The sequence below is a fragment of the Corvus moneduloides genome, chromosome 17 (assembly GCF_009650955.1).
Source record: "Corvus moneduloides isolate bCorMon1 chromosome 17, bCorMon1.pri, whole genome shotgun sequence".
Classification (NCBI taxonomy): domain Eukaryota; kingdom Metazoa; phylum Chordata; class Aves; order Passeriformes; family Corvidae; genus Corvus; species Corvus moneduloides.
Window position 1 is genome coordinate 6,326,652 of NC_045492.1, and position 12,729 is coordinate 6,339,380.

Consider the following 12,729-nt stretch of genomic DNA (forward strand, 5'->3'; position numbering starts at 1 on the left):
CTCTGCTCTGGGAGCATCATGCACCTCAGGGCAGAGATACAAAAGCCTGTCTGTGTTCTCATTTCAACAGGCAAGGGTGGGAAACGGATGTTTCTGAGCACAGCTTTCTTCCTCTGACATGGACATACTGCCATAGATGGATCCACGTGGATGGGTTTGTGTGGATGGATCGGTGTGGGTCTGTGTGGATGGATTCATGTGGATGGATCTGCATGGATGGATCAGTGTGGGTCTCTGTGGATGGATCTGTGTGGATCTGTGTGGATAGAACTGCGTGGATGGATCTGTGGGGATGGGTCCGTGGGGATGGCTCCATGGGACAGATCCATGTGTATCCATGTGGATGATGGATCCTTGAGGATCCCTGTGGATGGATCAGTGTGGATGGATCCATGTGGATGGATCTGTGTGGATGGATTCATGTGGATGGGTCCGTGTAGATCCCTATGGATGGATCCCTGTGGATGGCTCCGTATGGATGGATCCATGTGGATGGGTCTGTGTAGATCCGTATGGATGGATCCTTGTGGATGGCTCCGTATGGATGGATCCATGCGGATGGGTCTGTGTAGATCCGTGTGGATCTACATGCAGATAAATCCCTGTGGATAGATCCGTGTGGGTGGATCCGTATGGATGGATCCATGTGGATGGATCCCTGCGCATGGCTCCGCGTGGATCCGTATGGATGGCTCCGCGTGGATCCGTATGGATGGCTCCGCGCGGATCTGTATGCATGGCTCCGCGTGGATCCGTGCGGATGGCTCCGCGTGGATCCGTATGGATGGCTCCGCGCGGATCTGTATGCATGGCTCCGCGTGGATCCGTATGGATGGCTCGCATGGATGGCTCCGCGTGGATCCGTATGCATGGCTCCGCGTGGATCCGTATGGATGGCTCGCATGGATGGCTCCGCGCGGATCAGTGCGGATGGCTCCGCGTGGATCCGTATGGATGGCTCCGCGTGGATCCGTGCGGATGGCTCCGCGTGGATCCGTATGGATGGCTCCGCGCGGATCTGTATGCATGGCTCCGCGTGGATCCGTATGGATGGCTCCGCGTGGATCCGTATGGATGGCTCGCATGGATGGCTCCGCGTGGATCCGTATGCATGGCTCCGCGTGGATCCGTATGGATGGCTCGCATGGATGGCTCCGCGCGGAGCAGTGCGGATGGCTCCGCGCGGAGCAGTGCGGATGGCTCCGCGCGGAGCAGTGCGGATGGCTCCGCGCGGAGCAGTGCGGATGGCTCCGCGCGTACGGGCGCGCTCCCGCGGAGCCCAGCAGGGGGCGCGGGGCCGCGCTCCGCGGGCGGTGCCGGCGGTGTCCGCGCGGGGGCGGTGGCGGCGCGGGCGGGGCCGGGCCCGGGGCGGTGGCGGCGGCGGTGGCGGCCATGGAGCGGCTGGAGCGGAGCGGGCGCTGCCTGCGGGCCGCCCTGGCCCGGGGGCGGGTGCGCCGCCCCCTCCCCGCGCTGCTGCTCGCCATCGCCGTCCTCGGCTCCGCGCTCAAGGACGGCGGCCTGGTGCCCGATACGCCGCTGCAGAACAAGCGCAACCCGCTCAACGTGTGAGGAGGGGCGGGAGGGTCGCGCCCGGTGCGAGCGGGAGGGACGGTGCTGGACGGGCTGAGCGGGCGGGGGGCAACCGGAGGGGGTCTGGGGGCCGGGGATGGCCGCGTGTGCCGCGCTGGGCCGGGGTTGGTGTTTCAGATGATGAGATTGCCTGTTCCTGACTCAGAGGTTTCAGAATACCCGGCGTTTCTCGCTCAGTTTTTATTGGAAGGGGGTAAAAGGAGGGGATTTTTCCTTCTTAAACTCCCAGATAATTCCTCGTATTTGAGTAAACTGATGTCACTTTCTCTGCCAACCAGTGACAGGACCCGAGGAATGGCCTGAAGTTGTGGCAAGGGAGGGTTAGGCTGGATATTAGGGAAAGGTTCTTCACCCACAGGGTGGTCGGGCACTGCCCAGGCTCCCCAGGGAATGGTCACGGCCCCGAGGCTGCCAGAGCTCAAGAAGCATTTTGGCCACGCTCTCAGGCACATGGTGTGACTCTTGGGGTGTCCTGTGCAGGGCCAGGAGTTGGACTCCATGATCCTTGTGGGTCCCTTCCAGCTCAGCATATTCTGTGATTCTGTGATAGTTACTGAGCTGATCTAAAACCCAGCTGAAGGAAATAGGTCTTTTAGCATCCTTCCTAGAAGCAGAGTGGCTGCCATCCTTTCCTAGCACTTGGGCTATGATCTAACTGGCTTACTCATTCCACAAAACTAGTCTGAGCATTTTGAAGGAAGCAATGAGCTGGGCCAGAGCACGTGTGCTGTCCTGCTACAGGTCTGAAAGTAGAACTAAAATTGCTGTTTTCCTCTGTGACTTGGGGAACTTTGGCCTTTATTGATTCAAATTTGTCATTTGGTAACGTGGGAGAGGAGCTGCTTTTAGTGTGATTGAAAGAGAATTGACAGGAGCACTTAGAGAGAAATTGATCTTAGAGTAAAAGCATATTTCAGTTCAGTTCTCTCTTTTAAATAGAGGAAGGTTATCTGTATTGACAGTTCCTGAAGCAAATATTTTTTCCCTACAAATTCCTTGCCTCCTGGTTTGTCAGCAGTAACCTTGGTGGCCTTTTTTGCATTTTAAATAAAATGGGAGGTTTATTTTCAATTACTATTCCATGGTAGCCTCTGTAGTTGCCACGCAGGCATCAATTCTCCTGTAAAATTAAAGAGTGAAGGAGGTACTCAAAATCCTGGGCAAGGCCCTGACAGGTTTGTTGGGGTCATAAGGAAGGTGCAGAACTCTAGACTGGTTTGGCTTGGCCTTTGATGCTCAGGTGGGGATTAAATGATGACTGTGTGTGTCTGGCCATAGCTCAGCCATGGAGCAGAATTCAGTTCTCTGTTTTCTAACTGGACTCTGGGTAACAAAGGGGCTTCACCTCTCCCACCAGCTGATTGGAAGCAAGCTCCACTGGAAGGTGCTGATGGGAGAAACAAGATCCTGGACTGTGGCCTCCTTAACTCATTAATAAATTCACTTACACATGCTCTAGTTTTAAGATTTGAAAAGAGAACTAGTTACGTGATACTGTCTTCTGTTAAACAAGATATCAGCACATCGTCAGCTGATTTTCAAGATTTTATGGGCGTGACAGCAGAAGTTTTCAGGGCAGAGAGTGAATTTAGAGATGGAAGGATTTCTGTATGCCAAAAGAAGGCTTTAATCAATTGAAAGGACAGTAAAGGAACAGGCACATTGTGCTGCTTCATTTATTTAGAAGGACATGAGAGAGGAAAAGCTTCACAGGCTGATCAGGGGAAAGAGCCAGTCCTTCTGGCTATCTTAAGAGGTTGAGGTTGTGAAAGGCTTTGTAAGCAAGGATAATTGAGATGGTGGAAGAATCAGAGAAGGGGTTACTGTGGCCAGGGTAGCAAGCTAAAAATACAATCTTTGCAGCTGCATTTTGAGTAGGGCAGAGTTGAGCTGGTTTGTAGGCTATAAGTGATTGCAAAACTGAGCTGCAAGTGTGCTGCAATGAATGAGGGCTCTGGGTCCCAGGGAATGCTGCCTTGGGAACAAGTACCTGCCTAAGGAAGTATTCGGGTTTTGGGCTTGAGGGAAGTACTGGGAAGAGAGTTAAGACAGTAGCTAAGCTGTATTTTGAGGGGAGGGCACAAGTGTCTAATTTAGATGGTTCCGAACACTGACCTTGAGCACTCCACCACTTGCCCCATTGCTGTGGCGTCTCACACGTGCTTGTGTCTCCTCTGCCTTTCCTCTGCCAGATACTTCGTGAAGGTGGCCTGGGCTTGGACGCTGTGGCTGCTGCTGCCCTTCATCGCCCTCACCACGTACCAGCTGGCCCGGAGGCAGTTCCGGTACGGCCGCACCAAGAGCGCGCTGCTGGTGCTGCGGCGCCTGAGCGCGCTGCTGGTGGGCACGGCCGTGTGGTACCTGTGCACCGAGCTCTTCGTGTACGTGGAGAACCTCACCGGGGAGTGCTCCATCCAGGGCAAACCCGGCCAGCCCCGCCGGCTCTACGCCTCCAAGCGGGAGTGCCGCCAGGACAGCGGCGTCTGGAACGGCTTCGACATCTCGGGGCACTGCTTCCTGCTCTCGTACTGTGCCATGATGATCCTGGAGGAGGTGGCTGTGCTGGAAGCGCTGTCCATGGACCACAGCTCCAAGCTGCGTGTGGTGGTCAACGTCCTGTTTGTTTCCCTGTGTTCCCTCACCGTGATCTGGGTGTTCATGTTCCTCTGTACTGCGCTGTATTTCCATGACTTCAGCCAAAAGCTTCTCGGTGTGCTGATAGGTCTGTCAGCTTGGTATGGGACATACAGATTTTGGTATTTAAAGCCCTTTTCTCCTGGACTACCTCTTCCAAATATATCTTTGAGTTCAAAGAAATACAGCTATAGCAGATAAAAGAGGGTTTGAAATGTTTGGGATTTTGCTTTCAGTACTGGAGTAGTTGAATGTAGAAATGGTTACTGTATTTCCACTGTAAGGAACAAGGTGATGGGTTGGAGGAAACCAGATCTGTACTAGCCATTGGCTGGCAGGTGGTAATGAGCTTCTTCCCTGGGAGAAGAAAAAACATTGGTGTTGGAAGAGGTCTGCTCTTGTTTAGGAGCTGACAACTGGCATTATCAGCAGAGAAATCAGAAGCTGAATTTCTTTCTCTTACTAATGAATGGAGAAGCAGACCCAAGGCTAAAAGAGGCCTTTGATCTTTGGGAGCGTGGTTTATCTCAGTTAATTCTCCCTCTTCCTTTTTGAATTATGTCGAGATATTGTGGATGATCCAAACCTCATGCTTTTTTCAATGTTCCTATTTGTATTGCCTTATGGGAAAGCTCTAATAATCACAGTGCTGCTAAGCATTGCAAAAATATCAATTCTTGTGAAAGCAGTTCTGTTGTGAAACTGGAACATCGCACGTTCTCAAGTGTTAAAAACACTATCTTGCTAGAAATGCCTCATTACTGCCTGCACCTTTTGCAACAGAGAGTAATCTGAGATGCAATGTCTTAAGCAGACTGTGACTTTAAATTCATGCCTGCCTCCGAAAAGGAAACTCTTGAAAAAACAAGCCTTAACTTTCTCCTTAGGTAAAGTAGATGTAATAATATTTTGTCATTTTATTCTTGACACTAAAAAACCCAAACTCCTTTCTGTTTTGCTAAAAAGTCTAGTATGAGGATTGAGATTTTAATTTTTTAAAAATCTAATCCATTGCACACTTTGCAACAACAAATTCCTTGGGTTTGTTCACAAGTTCAACAAGAACAACAGTGGAATTCTGGTGTTCAGAACAAGCTAGCTTATCCCGCTATTTCCCAAATAGTCTGCTTGATAATGAGTGAAATGCATTGTTTATCCTGGGAGCTGCAAAGCAGAATGTGCTTGAAGCAATATTTATTCTTGCAATACCAATAAGCTATTTAATTTTGATTGCACATAAAGCTGTGGCCACTTTTGATGTGGCTGGAAACCCACTACTGAATAAAACCCTGCTATGAGATAATGAATAGGGGTGAGATGGGTTTGCTCATCGTTATCAGTCAGATGTTTAGCATAGGTTTTATCTCAAAAAGCTTTTTATTATTTCATAAAGGTTCGTTCATGATGCAGTTGCACGAAGTGTGTTTGACAGTGATGACAGGACAGCCAGGAGGGTCTGTGGGCAAGGCTGTGGGTCACCTCCACTGACCCTACAGTGGGGTCGCTCAGACTCCAAGGTGACTTTTTCTGGATACAGGGTGGGATTCTCCACAGATCAATCCTGGCACATTTTGCCATCTCAACATCTCTCTTCCAGCAAGAGAGTGGAAGCATTTGCAATTCCTACAGCAGTGTTAGCTCCACGCTCTGGTCTGCCTCTAAGGAGAGCTAAATTCACTGGAATTTCCACTGAATTTGGTGGCAGGTGGGAGTTGTGTGTCCTTAGAACAAATCACCTCTCAGAAAGAATCTGTCCAGGGGGTTATGTATTTTCTGTCAAGCTGCTCTTGGTTTTATATTAAATTGCCTTTTAAGCTGACTCTTTGAAAATTGCACTGATTAACTCATATTGGGTTTAACTAAATTTGTTTAAACAATGCAAATTTATTTGCAGACACTCTTTTGATGTAATTTAAGCCTGCTCCCAACAGAGCTAAGCTAGACCGCAAGCCACTTTCACCATGAAAAAGGATTATATACCCAGAAGGTTTTATGATTAATTTCATTAAGGTTCTATTTTAGGTTATCTTTATGTAACTTTGCTGTATAGACAAGCCCTTGGAACAGGAAATGTTGTTTACTTAAACCAACTGACTTGCTGAAATGATGTTCATTTTCACAAATGTTTTGTGCAATCACTGTGGATATTTCTGTCCACTTTAACCAGTGTCATGCAGATTATTTTTTTAAATGGAAATAAGTTAGGATACAGTTATTGTCTTATTTAAACAATGAAAAACATTTGAAAACTTTTATCAGTGTTTGTGTCTTTGAGAATCTGTTCCTCATGTCTGTAAAGATGCCATTGTTGCTCTTCACTTCCCTGGACGATCCAGACCCCAGAATTTGTGTGATCAAACTGGCACTGAAGGTTCTGCACTGTTTGAAAGGGTTAACAGAGCACAGGTTCTCAGGAGTGTAGGGTTTTAGAAAGAAAACAAAACAAAAGCCATGGCTGACTAAAGCAAGTTTCCCAATGTGTGCCTGTTACACCAAGCAGTTCATTTTGTGGACATGGATGTTGGTTTATTGCAGCAGAGGGGAAGCCTAATCCACTGAAATGTGTGGGAAAATTCCCATGGGCTGATACTGCTTGGGAGTTTGGAAATCTTGGTGTCTTTCTCAGTACCCAGACACCATGGGCCAGCTCTTGGTGCACAGTTCCCTTGTGCTCCAGAGCGTTACTTGTGCTTTTTGACTCTACTCCAGAGTAGGAATCTGCTTCCTTGTACTTCAGCTGGAAACTAAAGGTTGCAAATTTTTTCATTCTCATATTTGCCATCACATTTATCTGACTTCCTTTTCTCTCCCAAATACACTTTTATCATTAAAATAAAAATTGCAGCCTCTCCACAACAGATTTGCAGCCAAAGAGAAACAGTGCTGGGAGCAGCTGGATTTGGTATCCTTTGCCAAAGGCACAAATCAGCTCTCAACAGGTATTACTGGTTTGTTTCATGTGTTGGGGTGGAGTTTTTTTGCTTTTCTGCGTTAAAGTATTCCTGTTGTTCTCACAGAGCTGTCTTTCTGTCTCTAGAATTACCTAGGGAATTTTTGCCTCCAATACTTCACATATTTCAACATCTGTCTGTTAATTTGTCATTGCCTGTGTTTGGCCTATTTTGTGGGCCCTGTTTAATGTTTAATGGTTCTTTCACAGAAGCAGCATTTGGCCTGACTGCTGTGGCCAGGGAAGGTCTTGGTGCCTTGAACATTTTCCTCTGCTGGGAACAGGTAGAACACAGTGGGAAGGAAAACTGCCTTAGGATTCATTTCACTCTTCACTTACCTGGGACTCTTTCAAATGTTTGCGTCACTGGAGGCGAGATCACGCGAACAGGAAAGTTGAGGTCTTTCATAAGAGCCATGTGAGCAGCTCAGACTTTAAACATGTCTGAACCCAGGGTTTGATTGTTCCTCCAAGTTTGTTCTAAGCAAATGTGATCCATGAATGCTTCACTGGTGCTAAATGATATTCCTGGTTTCCCAATTTATGTGTGTGTGCTGAAACTTGGGTTGTGGGTGGCTGCAAAAAAAGAATCCTGTTTTCTGTTTTCGTGTGTGGCAATTGGTGGCAAAGTGAGAAACACCCAGTTATGCCCTGAGGTGCACTTTAATGGAACAAAGTGCTGAGATACGTTAAATATTTTGGAAAATCAGTCTTTAGTTGTGAACACAAATCTATGGTCACTTCATGAAATATTACCTGATTTTTCCACTGTAGCTTAAAGTAGCTCCTTGCAGCTTCTCTGCAATAGGCCTTTTCCAGCTCTTTGATCACCCTGTGCTATCTCCTTTTGCTCAGAAACCTGTTTCCTAGAATTATTTCTTTTCATAGCTTCATCTCTCCTCCTGGAGCACAGATTAGTAATAAATGCTCTTTACCTCTGCTGGATGCGTGCTCTCTCTCAGTATTTTGCCTTCCCTTCTTTGAGGTATTTTGCAAAGCTTAAGATGAAAGTAATTAATAGATACAAAAAGGCTGTTGTGACTCTGATGTTTAACTGTTGTTAAACAGAGCTGCTCTGTCACTGTACTGGTGGAAAACCTGAGGAAAAGCACGTGGTTTATTTATTGGAGCAGAACTGCACCTGATGTGCTTGAGCTCCAGGAGGGAAAGAGGTGATGTGACAGCAGAGCTCGATGCATTAGGAGAGTTACCTTTGTCCTTCTCTTGGGGAGCAGGCACTCACTTCAGTGAAGGGTACTTTCACCCAGGTGCTTAGCAGGAAATTATTAATTTGGATATGGGAAGGGTGCCTTAGTGATTAAATGAAATATGGAATCAGAGCATGAAGTTTACAAGCTGGAAAAGCAGAGATGGAAATGGCCATCAAGGTTGAGTGCAGTCCATGAAATCTCAGGCAATTACGTGATTGTAATATTTCATCTGAAATGTTATTTATTTTTAAACTACCCCCTGTCCATCACAAAACAGAGGCAATGCCATGTGCTTGTAACGAGCCACATAACTTCTCTGTAAAGCTTTGGGACTATAACATGGCACAGGAAATAAGCAGTAGGGGAAGAGCTTTACCAGTCTTTCAGGAGTGTTGGGTATCATGGGAAAGCAGCACTTGGAAAAATGCCCTTTCACTGTTGTGCTCTTCCTGGCAATGTGTCCAGTGGCAGGGGATCTGTGGCAGAACTGAGGATCCCCCCCAGTGGTGAAGGCTGAAGAAAGGAAAATGCGGAACAAGAATAAATACAAACGATTACTTTTTTCTCACATCTCCGAAGCCTTTTCCCATGTCCAGTCTGGGTTAATTTTGCAGGTCTGGGCTGTGTATTCCCTCAGTCATGGTTGATGTCAGAGCAGGAACTAGGCATATCCTCAGTGTAAATGTCAGCTCTTCCGAAATGCCTTCCCTGGGTCCTGCCCTGCCTGCAGAGCCTTCCCATCTCACGGGGACTGCACCGAGAGGTCACACGTGGTGTGACCGTAGCTGGGACAGGCTTAACCTAGCTGGGACAGGCTTAACCTAGCTGGGAAAGGCTTAACGTAGCTGGGACAGGCTTAAGTCGTGATTCATCGCCGGGGAAAATTCAGCTAAATAGGTTGTGCCTCAGAACAGTCGACTGTGATGGAGAAAGCTGTGCTAAAGGAGTGGAAAATAAGGATGATGCTCAGCCCACAGAGCCTGTTGGCCGTATCCAAATGTGTGAATTGTTGTTCCCACACCTAGCAGGATTGTGCTGTTGGGAATGGCACCCTGGGCCTGCACTCTGCAGGTTTTGCAGGTCATGGGAGCGAGCACAGATGTGGTGTGGGCTTGGTACCGTGTCACTCTAGAGCACAGCTCTGTTGCTTCAGCTTTGTCACAGCCTGACCTGATTCAGTTTTTAGAAGAATGGGAGTGATAGATGTTTGAAGTTTTTAAGAATATATGGGTTTTTTCTGTTGATTGTCATGATTTGAAAGTTAGGAGAAAAAATCGTGCCGGGGTTTTTTTAGTTTATTTTGCTCACTGGGGGGTTTTTCTTTGTTGTTTTCAGAGGTTTTTTTCTTGTGTCCAAGAAAAAAAACTATTGCTGTTGGGTAGTGCTTGGATCCAAGGTCACAGAATGGAAAGAAATTGCTTCTGGTAAGCAAAAATAGAAGAGTGTTCAGGAGGCTGGCAGTGGAGTGCCATGACCTTGTGATGTAAAGAGTGTGTGCAAAACAGCACTTAACTGTGCAGGATACTTGGTTCTGTGTCAAGAACTGCCTGCAGCATTACATAGCACCCTCAAACCTGCTTACACTCTGTTCTGATTGCAAAGTAGCTTTATTTGGATAACTCTTCTGGAGCTAAAAAGGATTTAGGTCACAGGAGAGATGAGGTGCTGGTAGGAAAGGGCTGAGAAGGGGAGGCAATGCAAGTAGGGGGATGGATGGTGTTATTTTTAAAGGAATGTTTTAGAAGTCATTGATCTGTGCTGTTCGTTAAGAAGTTTTTAGCAAGATTCCATCTCCTTCCTTTCTTAGCAGTTCTTCCTCAGACAGGGGGAATGGGAGGTGATTTGTTCACTGATGCAGAGCTCGACAACCCAGGGACTCCTGACAACAGGAGCGTCTCTGAGAGATGGTCACGCATTGCCTGCTCCCTGTGACAGGAGAGGGACACCAGGGAGTCCAGGAGGGAGGAAAGGGGTAGGACAGCAGAGAGGGGTAAAGAAAAAAGGGGCTGAAAGTAGATCATTGTGCAGAGGGAACAAAAAGGAAGAAAAAATGCTGTGAGCTCCTGAGAAGTGGGTGGAGGTTGACATTTTGCTTGTTGAAGCTCTTCAGCACCAAAGTGAAAAGGAAATGGAAATAATCTGCTCTCTGCAGGTAGAGCCTGGCAAGCAGCACACAGGTACTGCTGCAGTGATGGACACCTGTGCTCTGACAGAGCAATTCTTCATCCTCATTATTTATGGCATAGCTGCTATTCCTGCTTCCACTGGGAGCTGTTCAGTGCAGGCTGTTTTCTCTCTGTTTAATCCTCCAGAGGAAAGCGAGCTAAAAGAATGAAAGACGATAGTGAAATGTCCTTTGGGCACATTTGGGGATCAGCACCAGGGGAAAACCAGGAAATGTGTTTGTCATGAATGTGCTTTATCAGAGAATCCAAGTTCCTGTGTGTTTTCATTACTGCTCATAACCTTAGATTTAGAATTACAAATGGCTGGGTCTGAAACATCTGCAATTTGGCCACTGAGGCCATGCTTTAGGAAATCTTTCAAGGATACAAGATCTATTCCTGTTCACTGCATACACAGATGTTTTCAATCTCATGCACACCTGTGGATTTGAACTTTTCCCTGGGCACTGCTGCTGAACTGGGGATTTTATTCTGTCCCACCATGGCAGAAGGAGCTTTTCTACAGACTTCTGTAACAACAGCAGCTTTGCTGTGAATGGAAATGGCCCTATTTTCCTCAGCAATGCCGCAGGAAATTGCAGGTTTGGGGTTACAATAGTCAGCTCTTTGGTTGTACATCCTGTTACTTTGGGGTTTTTGTTTTTAATTTCATATTATCATATTTTATATTATCCCTGGCCATCTCAAAATACCATATTCATATTATCCCATATATCTTTCAGCAACCTGAGGGATTTAGTTGCTGTCATTGCCTGCATTGTGGATCCAGTCTGGGCAGTTTTGGCTTTGATCCTTATGATGGCAGTGAATGCCACCAAACACAACCTGATGTTAAATATTTTCACAAGCTTTAATATTTTCTGTTTGGTGTTTTGTGAGGAAATCCTTCATTTACTTTCACAGCAGAAAGGAAGGAAGGAGCAGCTCTTACACCACCCCTCTTCCCTCTGTAGCCTGGATTCCGAAATTGCAGCTGGGTGGTAAGGATGGTTTATTCATTCAAAAACAGAGGAACACTCGGCAAATAAATTCTGACGGGGCCACCAAATGGTCACCAAATAGATATTCTTAGGCAGCTCTTGATCTCAATTTCTTTGGCAAGTTGCGAGAGGCTCTGTGGTGTGTTCCCTGTCCTCTGGCCAGCTTGGTGTTGAAATCCTTTATTCTGCATGGAGAGGTCTCCTCCATCCCTTGCCAAGCAAAGGAAAACGCTGCCAGCCAGCAGTAAGGCTGACGCGTACGTTTTCAATTTTCATAACTGAGTCTTTTGAGCAAATCCTGTAGGAATAAAAAGATTTCAGAAGCTGCAGCTCTGCAAATGTGACCACTGGGAGCCCGTTAAACAGGAGGCTTGGGAGGCAGGAGGGAGAGACTCTGTCATGAAGCTGCATCTCAGGGGTGCTTGGACTTGACATAAAGCCTGTGATTTTCATGCCTCTGATAATGAGAAGTTCCACACTTCAGCACAGATACAGATTTTAAAGCACCGAGGTGCCTTAAAGCACATTTGTCTCTAAAACTCAGGGATTTCAAAGGATAAAAATTTGCTTGGGTAAATAAATACATCTCGAGTAAAGAAAGACCCTGGCCGGGGTTGGGTCAGGTACACAGAAATGCTGGGTGCAGGATGCAGCAGGAGCCATTTCCTCTTGTCTAAAATATAAAATAGCACCTCTGAGGTGCCTCACCTTGCTGCCTTTCCCCTTGGGCGCTGCTGTTACCCCACACCTTGCTGAGAGTAAAGCATAAAGTCCCGGAGTGAGAAAACAGATTTTTGCCATCATTTTCATGTTTCTGTGTACAGAACATGCCCTGGGCAGTGAACATGGGGCCAGTGCCTGGCTCATGGCCAGGTTGTACAGTGGGTTCCCCTTTGCAGTGGAACTGGAGCAGAAAAGGTCTGATCAGGCTGAGATCCGTCGGAGCAAGAGCAACTTTTTATGATGCCAGCCTGTAATCACCACAGGGCTGCTTACAGCAACGGGCTAATCTGGATTGATCGGGGCTCTGACATTTGTTCCGTGGGATCTCGAACATCAATCCAGCCCCTGCCTGCCACAGTAATTGTCTTTTATCACTCTCGCTGATTGCTTTTCCCTGGAGCAAAGTCCTGGTACTTTTTCATTACAAGGGCAGGAAAACAAGGCTTGGTGACAGG

The 12,729-nt window shown here is 47.2% G+C and overlaps 1 protein-coding gene across 1 annotated transcript; it reads left to right on the plus strand.

Moving 5' to 3' along the window:
• Positions 1–1,383: 1,383 nt before the first annotated feature.
• FITM2 (fat storage inducing transmembrane protein 2) lies at positions 1,384–6,479 on the plus strand. Its single transcript, XM_032127133.1, has 2 exons — positions 1,384–1,565; positions 3,783–6,479. Exons 1-2 carry the CDS (start codon positions 1,393–1,395, stop codon positions 4,423–4,425), a joined length of 816 nt encoding a protein of 271 aa, XP_031983024.1. The 5' UTR covers positions 1,384–1,392; the 3' UTR covers positions 4,426–6,479.
• Positions 6,480–12,729: the final 6,250 nt, after the last annotated feature.